This window comes from Elgaria multicarinata, chromosome 3, assembly GCF_023053635.1.
Source record: "Elgaria multicarinata webbii isolate HBS135686 ecotype San Diego chromosome 3, rElgMul1.1.pri, whole genome shotgun sequence".
NCBI lineage: Eukaryota > Metazoa > Chordata > Lepidosauria > Squamata > Anguidae > Elgaria > Elgaria multicarinata.
This window is the reverse complement of record NC_086173.1, coordinates 63150552-63168082: the sequence shown is the minus strand read 5'-3', so window position 1 is coordinate 63168082 and position 17531 is coordinate 63150552. Positions and strand designations below refer to the sequence as shown.

Below are 17531 nucleotides of genomic sequence, written 5' to 3'. Positions count from 1 at the left end.
CACCAGGAAGTCTACACCCTTTTGAATCCTTTATTGCATTATCAAGCTAGTCTACTTTAAAGCAATGGCTTTATTTGAATAAGATTGTGAAAGTTATAGTAAATCTGGGAATTCTGCTTGCACCCAAATACTCCAGATAGGACTTCTTGCCTGTGTTGATAGGGACAGCCAAGTCTTATGCAGGTTTACCACGAAATAAGTTACACTGTGCTCAATAGGGGCTTCTACCCAAGTAATAAAGCCCACAGTGAGAAAAGAGCATCCTTTATCCTAAGAAGCACATGGATGGGGGAACTATATGATTCATGGAAATGCCCTGACAGCCGTGAGTGTGTGTGTGTGTGTGTGTGTGTGTGTGTGTGAGAGAGAGAGAGAGAGAGAGAGAGAGAGAGAGAAGGAGTGCATGAGTGAGTGAGCCCGAGCAAGCATGATTTTGGGAAGGGAAAATTCTGAGGAGAGGAATGATGGGTGGTGATGAGGTGCTTAACCATTTGCTTGCCTGCCATTTTCCACTCCATTTCACCCTCCCACCAGCATATTCATTTGTTTGTTCATTTTATTTATAATCTAAAGCATTTTTACCTTGCTCTTCAGCCAAAAAGGCTCCCAGAGTAGTTTGCATACAATCAATGAAATAAAGACACTTAATGTCCCCAGGCTTACAATCTAAAAGACATGACATAAAATGAAAAGGGGATGGAGAGGGAAGAGGAAAAAAGCAAACTCAGGCACTAGTTCTTAAAGTTAAGTAGTAGTTCTTATAATGGCCGGCTGGAAACTGTTCAGAGAGCTGGTCCTTCAGCAGTACTGATGGAATGGCCCTGCTTCTCATCTGATCTCTCTGATGCACTCTGCAGGAGAATGCCATCGAGATAAGTGGTGGACAATGTTTCCCCTGCCACATACCTGTGTGTTAGGCTGCTGTTCAAAGGAAAAGAGGGGAGGCTGCCCTCCGTCCTTTCTTTCTAGGCTGCTATATATTTTTAAGGTAAAATAACTCTACACACAGCAGTTAGCAGGCAAAAAAAAACTTTTATTGCCATTGAGATTTAATGATTGGAAAAATCCATATGATTGGTCAATTTTTATTTATTTATTTATTTCATTTCTATACTGCCCAATAGCCAAAGCTCTCTGGGCGGTTCACAAAAATTAAAACCAAGAAGAGCATAATAAAACAACCAACAATTTAAAAACACAAATACAAAGTACAATATAAAAAGCATGACCAGGATAAAACCACACAGCAAAAATTGATATAGGTTAAAATATGAAATTAAAACAGCAGAGTTTAAATTTAAGTTAAATTAGGTGTTAAAATGCTGAGAAAATAAAAAGGTCTTCAGCTGGCGACGAAAGGAAAAGAATGTAGGCGCCAAGCGAACCCCTCTGGGGAGCTCATTCCACAGCCGGGGTGCCACAGCAGAGAAAGCCCTCCTCCTAGTGGCCACCTGCCTCACTTCCTTTGGCAGGGGCTCACGGAGAAGGACCCCTGTGGATGATCTTAAGGTCCGGGCAGGCACATATGGGAGGAGGCATTCCTTCAAATAACCTGGCCCCAAGCCGTTTAGGGCTTTGAATGTTAATACCAGCACTTTGAATCGGGCCCAGACCTGGACTGGCAGCCAACTTCATAGTTGTAGAAGGACTGCCATAATATGATTTCGTCGGCCAGTCCCTGTTAGTAGGCAGGCTTTTGTAGCTGCTAAAAGGAGGGAATTGGGAACCCCAATTTTAAAGAGGTCAATTTAAAATCTAGCCACCACAATGAGCAGGCCTGCCCAGATATGCATATATGACCCGAACTGGACAATGTGCACCCTAAAATGCATAAGAACACAGGCTAGTTTTTTAGCAGCTTTTCACTTCATAGAATCATAGAATAGTAGAGTTGGAAGGGGCCTATAAGGCCATTGAGTCCAACCCCCTGCTCAATGCAGGAATCAATGCAGAACTTGGGGTCAGTTCAGTGCAGGATTTGGGGTCAGTTCCTTCTCGTACAATATTTTAATGCATCAGTTCGGACAGCACGTTAGTCAGAAATGGTTTTAGAACTCCACGGTGGAGTTCTAAACATGTTGCCTAGAGGGAAAACTCCATGCAATGGTGGAGTGTTTTTTAAAAAAAACAACACTCCACACAGAATATCCACGTTGTGCAGAGGAGAGTTCCTGCAGAACCATTGTGTGGCATGTTGTTTGGCAGGCTCCATGGAGTTCTCCGTTGCGTTGACTTTTCCCACTGGCTACAGAGTTCCCTGGCAAAAAAGGAGCAAGTGCCACTCTAGGAGAGCCGCCGGGGTTGGTTTTTTGCAGCAATGGCTGATGGGATACCATCACGAGGACCGGGGGAGGAGAGAAGGCAAAGGAACTGTCAGTCAAACATCACAGTGGATTTTATTCAACTCCACAGTAGCCCACAGTCACACAACGATGAAGTTAGAACATGTTGTGTGGGGAGTACCTCCTAAAAACTCAACCATTGAGTGGAATTTTCATACTGCGTTGACTAACGTGTTGTCTGAACTGATCTGGACAGTCATTCTTACACATGAAAAGCATGCAAAAGTAATTATGCAACTGTTCCTTTTGGCCTGTAAGCATATGGTGGGATTGGAGAAGTGGGAGTCAAAAGGATGAATGAAGAGGTTCTGTGTGCCAGCTAAAATTTGTTGTTAATTTCTTTTTCCAAATAACACAAAAAAAATTCACAAATGACTAACTAGCATGGGGTTTATCATGTTAATTTGTGTCTAAATCACTTCCAAAGTATGCAAGCAGGGACAGCCGACTCACTCCCTAACCTTCCAACTAGTTCTGGCTGGACCCTTGATTGTCAGGGGAGTATTACTGAAGCTGTGGTCTCTTTTCAGGCTCTTGCCTCCCTGGTGACTCTTCTTGTGGGTTCATATGACCCACCACTCTCCCATTTTGTTTTGGACTCAAAACAAGAACAAAAATAGAGTGACCCTTCAGCTGGGCCTGCCTTAGGCAGTGAGGCAGCTGCCTCAGGCATTGATTTTGGATGTCATGAAAGAACAGGAAATAATTGACTTTGTGGCAGTGGCAATTTCCAGATGATTCAGAATGAGTTACAGGGGGCATTCAAACACTTATGAGAACAAGCAGGAATGAGCCTTCGATTTGTGTGTTCCTTCCTCCCCTTTATGTGTCAGTATAATGCACCATGTTCAGATGGTGTTTTGCAATCCTGGTTTGCATACAGATTATAGTTTGAGCAAACCATCATTTGTTTGGTTTAGATGAAAAAGACAAAGCTATAGTTTCCTGCAATTTATGATCTGGAGTTTCTAATCATGATGGGTGAGGAGGATGAGGAGGGGGCATGAACATGAGACTCATGCTTGCTCATTCTCATAACATAAAACCATGGCTTGGCATTACATCTGAGTGGCCCAACAGACTTCTCCATGCCACCTGTCAGTGGATGCATGTTCCAATCACATTGTGAACACTAGCAAAAAAGAAGAGGAAGAAGATGAGGAAGACGAATGAGATTAATCTCAGTTCCCACTAAATTCACAAAAGAGAGCATGCCATTTGTATCATTTCCAGGATTAAGGGAGAGGTAGAAAAGTGGATTAGAGATTGCCCTGGGTTCAGTACTTGGACTTCAAACAAAGAACTACATAAAAACAAAATGTGAAGCAGATGTTCACGCAATGCTAAATTCTGGGCTGACTTCAGATCCTTTGCGGGTCTTTGGGGCAGGAGACCTGAAGTGGTTCTCCACCAGGTGAACCTTTTGCAGCTTGTAGCTGATATGGCAGAGGAAGTTGTGGATTTCTGCTTGTCACACAACTGTGAAGGCACCAGAGCCCTGTCGAAAAAAGTTGGCAGCCTGAAGTGAAGCTGAATAGAAAACTTTTACCTTCATAAGCTTGTCAGTTTCATGTTTCAGCATAGCTGAGTGGAATCATCTCAGGAACAGCTTAAAGTTAACCAGTTTTGACAACTTCTGCCCAACTTGCAAAACCTCTTTGTTTTGCTTTCTAGAAGCCTTGCTGACTCCAGTACTTTTATATGGCTCCCTACTACTGCTGCACTAGCATCTCCATGGCAGTGGTTGCATTGTGGTGCACCAAACACAATATCTCAGTACTGATCATGTTGGCGGAACTCAGATGACACATAGTGGTTTCTGTTTGCTTTTTTTCTGTCAGCTGTAGCTACTTTTCTCAGGTACATTGTTTAGTGCTATGTTAACTGGGGAAGCCTTGTCCTATATCTGTATAAAGAAATCACATGTTTCCTATATGCTACTAAAATGGTTAGACTTGGTAACCAGACTTTGTGCTCTACCAGCCAAATAAGTGCAGCTGAGTACCATTTCCACAGTATCAGAAATCTGAATAGACAGCACAAGAATGATGAAGCTAAAGTGACCATATGAAAAGAAGGACAGGTCACCTGTATCTTTAAGAGTTGTATTGAAAAGGAAATTTCATCAGGTGAATTTCCCTCTTCATCACAACAGTTAAAGCTGCACGAGCTATACCAGAGTGACCAGAAACAAAAGAAGGCAGGACTCCTGCAGCTTTAACTGTTGTGATGAAGAGGGCATTTCATCATGCATACAAATGACACCTGCTGAAATTCCCTTTTCGATACAACTCTTCAAGATACAGAAGCCCTGTCCTCCTTTCCATATGGTTACCCTAGATGAAGCTGGCTGGTCAGGGTATGAGGCGCCTGGTCAAGGGGAAATAGGTTCCAGCTATGGAAATAGGCCTTGAGGGAAGATATTTTGTGCCTAACCATATATTACATACAAATGTATAATGGCATGCCATGGTGGCCTTGTTGTTAATCCTGCTTTGAGAATAGGCTAACTAGGAACTGAGAAACAGTAAGGAGTTCTTAACCTTTCATCCATCTCCTGTTTCTCCACATTTAATTAGCCCCTCCCCAGCTATTCATTATGCCCACCCTAGAATTCCTTCAGTTAATTTTCATGGTGCATCCCCAAAGAGCCCTGAGACCCATCTTCAGCTGTTCTCTGTTGGAGGTCCCTAACCTGCCCACCCTGTCTTTAAAATTATCCAGAGAGAAGAAATGACAATTAAGCTAGTTTAATTCTGATGAAGATATGCTCAGGGCCCCACAGAGAACACAGGTTAGTAGTAAAAACCAATGGGGTTGTTTGGGTTTAAACTTTAAACATCAAATTAAGCACTCAGGCTTAATTAGTTTGCAGTGGTCTAGAGATGGATGTAGTTCCCAGTGCCCTTCAGCAAAGTTTGAATTCTTTCCTAGTGAACTGGGACTTTGAGTCAGCAGGGCTAGAGTCATTCATGCTCGTAGTTAGTCTTGTATATTAAACATGCATCAGTGCCAGAGTCGTTATCTCTCATCCTGGGAACCGTTACACCAATTCTTTGCACTTGCAGTCCATTAAACTGAGCCAACTCTGACACTGGGCAGCCTTAGATTTCTCCCTCATCCCCTGTCTATAAAATCTCCTCCTGACTACTTTTGCTTTACACACTCCAACTGTGTGGCTGTCTCTAGCCATACAAAATAGGAAGGAGCCAAAATAGGAAGGGGAACTTGTTTGCCTAGCAGTGACAGTTATTATTAATTCCATTTTTACAGCCCTGTGTCAAAAAGACTAAGTTGAGACTAAGGCCTCATCTACACCATGCAGGATATTGCACTATGAAAGCAGTATATAAAAGGCAGAAGCCACACCAAGCAGGATATAGCAGTATGAAAACGGTTTATGGTATGTTTCAATGGGCCCCAACAGTTGTCAGTGCACTTCAATACTGCTACAAAGCAGTAGTGTGGCTCCTACCTTTTATTTACTGCTTTCATAGCACTTTCATAGTGCAATATCTTGCCTGGTGTAGATGAGGCCTCAGTAACAATTTCCAGAGAGGTGTATTTGTGTTGGTCTCTTGCAATAAAATAAACAAGGAATCTTGTGGTACTATAAAGGGTAACATATTTATTCTGGCATAAGCTTTCATGGGATCCATAGGCCACAAAAACTTATGCCATAATTGATTTGTTGTCTCTAAGGTTCCACAAGACTATTTGTTTGTTTTTTAATTACCACAAGATTTCTTCACACAAGTAAAATAAAGTACGCTCGTGGCTGGCCAGGCCCAGAAGTTCATGGATCCTTTTAATGATGTTGGCATCAGTCAGGACGTCTCCTGCAGCTTCCCCCTTTATTCTGCTATAAAATAGATCAAAGAAAAGCTGGAATAAACCCTAATGGCATGGAATCAGCAGTGTATAAAGCTGGGGTTGTGCTATGAACTTGTCAAGGAAGGACTTTCTCATGTCTGCAATCAAGGAAGAGGGTAAAATGCCTCCCTACAACAAAGGGAGGCAGATCTGATCCCCCACCCCACCAAGAGAACCCTTTTAAATTCAGTGGGGATCACTCCCAAGTAAGTGTGCTGGGGATATAATGTCTACTCAGAAGTAAGTCCCATTGCGTTCAGTGGGGCTTACTCCCAAAAAACTGTGCTGAGGGTCTTATGTCTACTCAGAAGTAAGTCCTGACTTTCCTGGGAGCTGCAAGGAAACAGTACAGCAGACTTCCCCTTCCCTCCTTTGCACAAATGCCAGGAAAGGAGCAAGGCGCTCTTTCAATTCAAACCTCTAAAAGAGCCCCGGGAAACAGCAAGGTCTTCCGCCTTGTCACCCCTCTCCTCCGGTGTAATCAGCTCATATCAATTGCGCCAAGAACTTGGAAGCACAACAGCCCCATCTAAACAATGTAATCTCCCTTAGAGGTTCATCAGACGAGAGTTTTATCGTATGCTCACTACTGCCCATTTACAGATGTTCGCACATCCTTTAGACAATGACGTCCACCTCCTGTGCCCCTCCTGCTCCTGCCACTCATTTTTCCATCACAAAATAGACCCCTTTTAATCCAACTTTTTTTTTTTAGAAGGAATGTGCTGTGATCTGCTGTGTGCAGGAAAAGTGGCACGATACAAACACCCCCTGAATGGACCACGTGGTCTTTGTTTACTTCCTCTTTCCACCCAGGACAGAATGAGGAAGTAATGAGGGACAAACGCGGGGGCAGAGAAGCGATGGTAAGGAAACGCAATATCCCCCCAAGTGATGATGCTCTTAGTGTAGAGACACTTGAAGGCCACAGTTTCTTGGGAATAAGTCCCATTGAACTTCTGATCAGGCATAGGCTTGCACGGTAACTGTACACACTTACACGGGGGTAAGTCTCATTGTGCTTCAGGGGGCTTTGAGCAAACACGCATAGTGGTGTGGATTAACACAGTCAGCTACCCTTCTGGAACATCTAGTGGTTTGGAAGGGTTAACAGTGTGTTGAAAGTAAAATTGGGTGTTGCAAACTGGAGAGAGGTACAGCAATTCTAGCAGTTCTGGACCAGACTCCTTAGTGTGTGCATATCCACATGCTAATTTTCCTGGCTATTATTTATAGGAGGAGGTTCCTGCCAGACATGTGCTTGTCCAGTTCCCATGGTCCTTCACACCCTGTCACAATCTCTGCCTGCAACAACCATCGTGTGTGTGTGTGTGTGTCATTGCTTGCATCATGCAGTTCTGGGAACTTCCAGGAAGATACGGTCTCTTTGTACCAAGAAACTTTGTGACTCCCTTAACAACTATCTAGGTGTTGTTTACTACACAAAGAGTCTGCCTTTGCTGCACTTTAGAGTTTCTCCCCAAATAGATACTGAGACCACAGAACCCATCTAGAACAAATTGATAGTATGAAATCAGACACAAACCGCATCTCTGAATCAACCCAGGCAAGTCTTTTGACATCTCCATCAGCAGTGCTGACTGACTTTTCTTTTACTGACTTCCTGATGTGGCTCCTTCTTAATGCAGTGCTTGAGTAAAACTCCTTGGCCCTCTGGTACAAGTTGTCTTCCACTCAGACTGCTCTTGTGGAATTTCCAAAGAAGGCAGGCCTAGTTAGTAGCCATGGAGATTTTTTCAACTGACTTATTGATCTAGTCCCACTGGTCCTAGTCGTCCTCATCTTGAAATCTTACACATTCCTAATTATGAGGAAGTGGTAGGTTTCTCTGCTACTTCTGCCGAAGTTGGTGGCAGACCTTTCCATTTCCTTTACTCACTAGAGGTGACAAAGGATGCCTCTGCTTCAGGAGAATGTGCATCTCTAAGTGGGGGCAACATCCCCAAGAAAGGCGTTTGTCCTAAGAGTTCAGTTTGATTCAGGTAGCCCCAGGTATTGTCTAATCTCTGATGTTACTAATTAAATGGCTATTTGCTAGAAGAGTAATTTTGCTGCTTTGTTTAGTGTAGAGGTGAAGGAATGTTGGATATTCACTTGAGTGGAGCAGAAAGGAAGGAAGGGGATTTAACATTCGCCAGGTTCGTTTGGAAGAAAATACAGTTATGAGAAGGGAATCCAAGTCCACAGGTTGGTTGCTCCTACAACAGGGGTCAATATGGAACATTTCTCCCCTTGGCAAGGGCTTACTTCCAGGATTGCTGATCTAAATATTTAGAAGCCATAATTTATGTATTATTCAAACCACTCTCTATGGCACCTGCGGCCTTGCTTCCTGGTGGAGCCGGGGGCTCAATTCAAACCCAGGCCCGCCACCGCTGGAGCAGGTAAGCCCCCCGTCCCACCTGGGCCCGCCGCCGCTGCCCAAACTGCGGCAGCGGCTCCAGGCAAGCCCACCCCCCCACACACTTCACTTACCTGCTCTGTCAGCGGCAGGCCCGGGCTTGAACTGAGCGCCCGGGCCCCTCCAGAAGCAAGGCCGCACACGCGGCCTTGCTTCCTGGTAGAGCTGGGGGCTCAATTCAAACCCAGGCCCACCGCCGATGGAGCAGGTAAGCCCCCCCTCATGCCTGGCCCCTTACCTGGCCCCGCCGCCGCAGCTGCACGAACTGCAGCGGCGGCTCCAGGCAAGCACCCCCACCCCCACCCCCACTCCCACTTACCTGATGTCTTGCGGCTGGGTGCGGGCCACACTCTCCCTTCTTCTCCCCCCTTCCCTCCAGGGAATCTGATCTGAGGCACATGCGTTGCCTTATCAGATTCCCCACAGGGAAACATAGGTTTTTTAAAATATTAATTAAAATTGATGGAATGGCCTTTTGAAAAGCCATTCCATCAATGTGGAGGACAGGGCAACGCAATCCTACTAATGGATTGCATGGTTAGGCTCCCAATTCGGAGCTTTTAGTGCGCAAAAAAATGGTCACCAGCCCGGAAGCACTTCTGTGTCAGTTTGAAACAGAGAGGCTTCCCCCCCTTTTGTCATTTAAAGTGACATCCTGCCCTCAATATTTCACCAATCTTCTTGAAACGCGCAGGGTATGTAAAACCAGCATTTCTTTATGGCAGAACTCCATTTCAGAAAGATTGGTGAAATATTTTTCATTTTAGGATGCTAGAATGACCCACCCCCCAATAATACCTTTTAACATGGTGGAATGCTTTTTTTACTGATCATCCTTAACACAGGGAAACACTGCTGTGTTTCCCTGAATTTTAATGTATATTAACACAGGGAAACACTGCTGTGTTTCCCTGAATTTAAATGTATATCAATTTTTGCTGTGTGGCTTTAATCCTGGTTGTGCTTTTTATATTGTATTTTGTATTCATGTTTTTAAATTGTTGGTTGCTTTTATGCTTTTCATGGTTTTGATTTTTGTGAACCGTCCAGAGAGCTTCGGCTATTGGGCGATATAAAAATGTAATAATAAATAAATATAGAATAGTATGCTTTGACACAGAAAAGGGCCTATCTTTACACCAAAGGTAGGCAACCTGTGGCCCTCCAGATGTTTTGGCCTTCACTCCCATCATCCCTCACCATTAGCTATGGGAGTTGTTAGGTCAAAACATCTGGAGAGCCTCAAGTTGCCCAGTTCTGTTCTACACATATCTTTTTTATGTGGGTTCCATTACAGAGAAAAAACTGTAGCACACTTATCTCTGTACAGATAAATCTGCAAAGTAATCCTTCCAAAACAGACAATGTGTACTTTCTCCGATAGAGTGAAAAAGATTAGCTTTGCATGTGATGAAAAAATATGAAGAGAAGCTAGAGGAACAAGATAAAAGACGATAAGGTTGTTGATATGATTATTGTAAGGGGAGGTTTTCAAAATATGTTACAGAAACTTGATAGAATGTAAGGATATGCAAGTAATGTGACATTTGAATCACCAAATATGGTCATGATCCAACTAAAGTTAAAAGATATACTTAACAGTTGAAATCAATGGGCATTTAATGTCCTTATTTTTGCTGGATTATGTTTAGATTACAAGAGATTTGAAGTGGTAAAATTATGATTATGACTCAAAAGTAATAAAAATAACATGAGATCAAAAATAAAGTACACCCCACGATGCTCAATAGAACATATTTCTAGGTAAGTATGAACCCAGTGGGACTTGCATCCAAGTAGATGTTCATAGGATTGAGGATAATATAGTAATATAACTCCAGGCAAGACACAATGTAAATTGATTATGAGCCAATCAGTCCAGGGGGTTTCCTGCTTTTAATCCCTCCATTTTATCTAGGTGTGGAGAATTTAACTTCCAAATAAATAAGTTATAAGAAATGAAAATAAGATGTAATTGGGAATACCCTAACCACCACCACCCTAAAAGATGAGATGCTGTTAAAGCTCATTTGAAAACTTTCTTTTTTCTAAAGCTTTTAGAACTTGATTTTAATCTTTTATATTATTAGTTTTATTGTCCCCTGTGCCTGTTTGGTGCATTTCCTTCCCTTTCTTATTGTTTTATTATGATTTTATTAAAATGTAAGCCTATGTAGCAGGGCGTTGCTGTTTTATTGTTATGTACAGCACCATGTACATTGATGGTGCTCTATAAATAAATAAATAAATAAAGAGACATTATGGTGTTAAAAACCAAAAGCCATCCATGATAAAAGCAAGAAATTTCTTTAAAACACTGAAGGAATGTCTCTCCCAGAAACCTGCCTGGTTAGTTACATGGCAATTATATGCATTTGCAATCCATTGAGTTACTTCCAGGTAAGTGGGTTTAGGATTGTAGCCTTAGAGTAAGAAAAAAGAACAGTGATATTATATTTTGTCAGTCACTATTTTTCGTAACTAGGCATTTATTGATCTAGTCCCACTGGTCATTTGGGCCAAGTCCCACTAGGCATTTGCTGCTTTAGCCATGCACAGGAGGGAGCTCAGAGAAAAGAGGGCAGGTGTCAAGCTCTCTATTATAGCTTTGAATGCAGTGGCTGTATATCTGCACTGCATTGATTAGACAATGCAGGCACAGCTTTGCAGCCACCATAGGAGTTTCCCACAATGCTGCAGTTTGAAAAAGTCAGGGTTTACCCCAACTTTTTCAATCGGAGCAACATCAGTACAGTGCTTCTACTGTCTGATATCGTTCTGGGGCCAATCCATGGGCAGTGCCTGGTAGAAGGCAACTGACAATTGGTCACCTTCACCAGGAAGAGGGCACGGGCAGCTCCAGTACCCAGATGGCTGGCCAGAAACCCTGCGCTCCCTCCTTGGCATTGGGATTACCCGATGCCACCCAGGGAGAGGGAAAGTGCAGTGTTTGAGAGGGAGGTGGCACCAACCCAGTGCCATGAAGACAGCCTCCAGAAGACAGGAAGAGACTGCGCTTACCAATATCCTGTTCTGACTTACAGGGGCCACTCAAACAAGCCTCTGCCTGTCTGCTTCAGCTAATCTTTTAAGTTAATATTGCTGCAGGATTTTGTTACTCTGCACTGCCCCTTCAAGCTCGGTGAAGCAAATGTCTGCAATGTTTATACTTAACATTTTTATTCACATATTCAGGACTTAGTTTGAACCAGGGCTGGGTGCCAGAACTTGCGAACTAATATTACAGAAGAAAGAAGATTTAATGCAGGTTGCACCATTTCACAAACCACTGTGTAATCTTATGTGATGACTTCTGGGTGAAAAGTTATGACTTTCAGGCACCTGGAGCCCAGAAAACACTTAGAAATTAACCAGTGTTCACATTGGTTATCCACAACTGCACGTAGAATTGAACCTCAAATTGTACATTGGTTCTACTAGAAGAAAATTGTTGTTGTCTATGCATGAATTAAGAATCTGTTGTGCATGCAGATGTCTCGTTGATTGAATTAATGAATAAAAATATGACACATGCAATGACATAAAATAATACCTTTTTAGCACAATATTTGCAAATGTTAGAAAGTATAAATGGCAAATCAAGAAATGCAACAGACATCCACCAAAATAAAATAAAGTCACAGCCATCTGTTAAAATTATATTTATTCTTTAATAATGTAAAGAAATATGCCTCATGCTTTCAAATATTATCAAAATCCCACGCTTCTTTAAATATCTATTGGGGAAATCACCCACCCTGATATAACAATGGACTCTGGAAGTCGGCATGTTTTTTCTAGATAATCACCCTGATGCTATATTAGGGACCAAAGAACAGGACACTCGTCCCACATGCCCAATGGGGCTTTGAGCCTGTACTTGAACATCTCTGTGCCCCCCTCCATGTCACAAGGCAAGCCACTTTTAATATTAATATGACTCTCAACCATGTTTGTAATATTGTAATCAAATGGAAAAAGTAAAAGAAATTCACTGGGAATGCCCAAAGCTTATGGGTGTGCCAAAAGTAGCTCTTTTGATCCTGACCTAAATATGGAGAAATGCTGTAAATACCTGTTATGAATAGCTGGAATGATGGGGTACATTTGAATTGAATTGAATTTGGCTATCAGATTGAAACAGTTTCTGGCCTACAAGGCCCCTTCTAACTCTATGATTAAATGAACGTACTGGTATTAACTGGGCAGTGAGCATGATGGTGATATGAAGAGTGTTGCTGGGTGCTATTCATTGCTATTTATGCATTTATGCCTTTTAAGGCATTATGCAAGTATAAAATACACTAGACATTCAATGAACTAACAAAAATAAAGCAGCAATTAAATGGCCAAGTACAGGGGCCTCTTGCTACATAGCTCTGTTGCTCAAGCTATTGCGGTTTTTGCCTTTTGCCCTGGACGGCTTCTGGCTCAGCAGTTCTGTGTCAGCTGCCAAGAGAGGAGCCATTGTAAAGTTAGCAGCTGTGTTAGCCATCACTTGATACCAGCTCACGTCACAGAGCTGCCCTCCCTTGAGAAAACTGTGGCTATCTAGAGAGCTGTGCAAGTGAGTAGAAAGAAGGGTTGGATAACTGGGACAGGAAACGATGTCACTCTTCGTTCAGAATCAGACACAAAGTATGTCAACTGGTTCCATGGATTGCATCCTGATGCCATAGTTTGAGGAACGAATTCCTAACGATGTCCCTTGATGAAATACAAAGAGGTGCTTTTTCCTATGTTGCCCATGACTATTTTTTCCCTTTGTGATGGGTCCTTCCTATCTCCTAGTGATTGGATAGTCCTGGGTGATACTGAAGATCTTTGGCTTCATTTTCATTTTCATCCATAAAACCCTGGATTGAGACGGGATATTACTTCCGCCCACCCAGCCCACTTTCTGTTTTCTGTGCACTTATACTAAATGAAAATAAAAGCCAATAAAATTCTCAGCTGTTGAAAGAAAGAAATTTCCAGAGGAAACCATTTGCATTTCCACTCATTCCTATAGTGTCCTCATTTATCATCTGGGAATCTGCTTTGCTATTCAAGTCAACTCAGGCTGAAGATCTCCAAGCCACAAATAAGTTTGTGTGTGTAGGGGCAGCCTCCAAAATACTGAAGGAAGGTATTTGTGAGGTCCACAAAACTTTCCTTCCTTATGGGGCTGAATGGCTTGTCCAAGCCCTGGATGGGAGATCTCTATGCAGGAATTATGGGAAGCCTGGGAAACACATGACGAGAGAGTGGTTAGCATGTTGGACTAGGACTGGGGAGACTGAGATTGAAATCCCCCATTAGCCATGTATCTCAGTGAGTGACTGTTGTCCAATCACTGTCTCTCAGCCTATGTTTCCTCATAGGGTTGATGTGAGGATAAAGAGGGTGAGGAAAAGAACCATGGACACTGCCTTGATTTTTTTGTTGGGTATGATTTATGGGATAAGTCTAACACTAGGCCATTCCACCCTACCTCACTTGTCTTTCAGGGCTCTTCACTACCCTTATTCAATCGAAAGCTGTTTCTGGAGGTACTGTCACAGATCAAGGTAAGTTCAAGAAGCCTTTTCAACTATTGCTGAACTGTTTTGCTTGATGTTGAGGAGTGCAGGTCACGCTCAGAGTACCAAGCGGATGAGCTGCCGTGCTAAGTGATCAGGTGGGTACAGGAAGCAATCCAAGGGCCCCTTGTTCTAACCAAGAGATGGTGATAGCAAGAGATAGATAGGGGTATCCTACAGTGCATGCTACTTGGGTGAGCTAATGGGATCATGCACCCTGGTGTGGCCACATTTTGCAGAAATCCCTTCCTGTCTAGCCATACTGTGCTAGCAGCATCTCGCATGGGTTATAGGCCTTTTGGACAGACAGCGCCAGTCTTCAAAGGAAGGAAATTAACTCTGTGTTCCCAGTCCGTGTTTCCTTCATATAGGAGGTGGGGGAGACAGTCAGGCCATTCAACTGGGTAGGACCCCTCTCCCTACTTACAGTGTGCATCTCCCCCCTCCATTTTTTATTTTGTTAAATAAATGAATAAAAGTTTCAGAAATCTGATTTTGCCACACTTTCATGGCAACTGGCAAGGAAGAAGAAAAACAGAAGAAGAATAAAAAGATCATGTTTCCTCAGTCATTTGGCAACTCTAAATTGTCTGGTCTTAACCACTTCTAGGGTGAATAGGATGTCAGATGTGAATATGAGATATTGAATATGAAGCCTTCGGCTTGGGAATGCTAGGAGTTGTAGGATGTTTTTCTGTCTAAACATGCTTAAGATTGTGCCTTTAGAAACTAATACATGTATTATGGCATAAGCTAGGGCTATGGAAAAAAATATCAGATTCTTTAGAAGTTTCTTCTCAGAATTTCATTTCCCAAGGTTCAGTCAATTGATGCATGCAGGAGGCAGTTTACAGACCTATGTATTGCAGATTCTCCTGTATTGCAGATGAGCATAAAGGTGATTGTGTGGTCGTCACTTGTGGAAAACATGCTACACAGATGAACTGTGGGACAAATCCCTGCGAATGCATATCTGGATTCCATTTTGAAGACAGAATGACGAAAACGTTCAGGAATGAAACAGAAAATAACTGCACGGGTAAGGGGCTTTCTGGGATCTCCTCTTGCTTGAGATGCTGCACGCTCACTCCAAGCATGGCACTGAATGCACACGCAGAGCTGAGAACTGATGCAGTCGCACAAGCCTGACTGTAGTTGTGAGTTCCATGTTTTTACACCCCTAGAAGATATTGCACATCCCTGAAGTGTGAGGGACCCAGGAAAACACTCACAAATCCTTAGCCTGCCATCTGGCACCTAAACAAGGAGAGTTTTCCTGCATTCATACCCAACGCTCTGCAGGAGGTGCAAGCTGAGCCTCCTCTCCACCTGTATTTTTTTTTGCAAGAGACTACTTTTGCTTTTCTGTTTTGAACATACGAAGCTACTTCGCATTGTTTCAGACCATTGGACCTGCTAGCTAAATTTGGTCTGTTCTGACTGGCTGTTGGTCTTTGAGGTCTTGGGCACCAGATGTCCTCTTTACTGAGAATGAACCCAGATGACCTTCTGCATGCAATATGGATGCTCTGCCGCTAAGCTCTTGTGTGTTCTCCCAGCAAGGTTAACTTCTGGTCTCAGAAACCCACATGGAGAAAAACAGCTTTAAAAGTGGTTTGGTGGGGAAAGCACAGGAGATGGTGGGGAGATCCATTCAGCCCACGCTCACTTTTGCTATGTTCTAAATCCCGCCTTCCTTCCCAACCGCACAACACCCGCTGCTTTATGGTTGCATGATGCAAAGGTACAGCTAGTGGACAATGTTCTGTGCTATTTTTTATTTTGTCACCTGGGAAAGTTTCAGAAATTAGGTCTTCTTAATTGACCCCTGGCACCTGTAGCACAGTCTTCTCAAGCCTGGTGCCTTCCAGGTGTGTTGAACTACAAACCCCATCATCCCTGGCCACCATGGCTGGAGATGATGGGACTTGTAGTCAAACTCATTGGGAGGGTACCAAGTTGGAGAAGGCTACTGTAGCACGACTTGCTATCATATACCCAAGTTTTATCTCTGTGTAACTGGGGGCTGGAATTGTACTCATTTAATGAAAGGTATAATTGTGGTTTATTCAAACAACTCTTCCTTCAGGCTATCTTCCTCACCCTCGAGTACTACTATAGTTCTGCAGTGTATTACTATCCATAACAATAATTCATCCTTTTTTGAATTGTACTAAATTCTTAGGTCAGAGCCTTTCCATTGGGTGTTGGCATGCTAAGTGAAGAAAGGTGTCCTTCAAACTGTTTAGCATTTCCTGTCATTCTGATTCTGCAGAGAGTGGCACAAAAACCACTAATCAATGTATAGAGAAGGGAGGAAGATCACCACGTCGTTTGGCAGTATCCCCATCATGGCACCCTCATTTTAGCAGTGCAAGAGAACAGCTCCATCTTTGCCTGCAGTTCATTGCCTCCTTATAAGGGCTAAACTAAATGCTATGTCAAATACGTAGATCTTTCTAAAATCTTTTTTAACTATAATGTAAGTACACAGAGTCACTTCCCCTGATCTGTGTCTTGATCACTGTGCATGAGTAGGGAGGGTATTCCTTCTCACCCAGCCATTTGCCCCCTAAATAAACTCCCCTCCCGCCACATAGGGGCTAAAGAACGTGGGGAAACCTCCATTGGTGCCTTCTTCCCTGCTTGCAACTTCCCCGGTTGAAATGGAGCAACTCTTTACCCAGAAACTTGATTTGCTGATTTTTCTTGGATCTCTCTCATTCTAAGTTGTAGTTTCCTCAATTTGTTCCAATTGGGAATCACCAGTGAAATCTGATGTACTCAGCATACTTCTATTCATTCTAGGCCTTTACTAGAATAGGAAGTCCTTGCTAGCAGCCTGGCACTCTAACAGCTATAATGCTCTTGTAACTCACCGTTTGAGAATCGCTGCTCTAAGTGGACACTTTACAGCATGCCTCTTTGCATGACTTACTCAAGACATATTTTTTTCCAGTGCTGGGATTGGAATGGCTTGTCTTTGTGCAGCCGCAAACTGTTTCCTGCTCACCATGTTAAATGATCCTCAAAATTGGGGCCAATTTGTCATGTTTCACCTAGAAGCAGGTTTCTCATTGCAGACATTGATGAGTGCAAGCAAAATGCTTCCATCTGTGAACCCAATGGAAGTTGTATCAACACCAAAGGGGATTACTATTGTGCATGCAAGCCAGGATTTGCGAAGAGTGGAAAAAATGATAAAAAGCTATGTAGAGGTACAGCTCAATGGGAGCACAATTTCTTTTTTCTTACCCAGCCAAAGTAATGCATGGACAATGATGCCACCTAAGTTATACCAGTGTTGCAATTAACTAGTGTTGCACAATGAGC

The 17531-nt window shown here is 43.0% G+C and overlaps 1 protein-coding gene across 2 annotated transcripts in view; it reads left to right on the top strand.

Annotated features, from left to right (window-relative positions):
* ADGRE5 (adhesion G protein-coupled receptor E5) overlaps positions 1 to 17531 on the top strand; it is a 45046-nt gene that overhangs the window by 6512 nt on the left and 21003 nt on the right. The window contains exons 2-4 of one of the 2 annotated variants that reach the window (XM_063120492.1): positions 14127 to 14186; positions 15085 to 15237; positions 17282 to 17416. In XM_063120492.1, the coding sequence (XP_062976562.1) occupies positions 14127 to 14186; positions 15085 to 15237; positions 17282 to 17416 (348 nt within the window). The remainder of the gene's footprint in view (positions 1 to 14126; positions 14187 to 15084; positions 15238 to 17281; positions 17417 to 17531) is intronic. The other variant, XM_063120493.1, reaches the window with a different exon arrangement.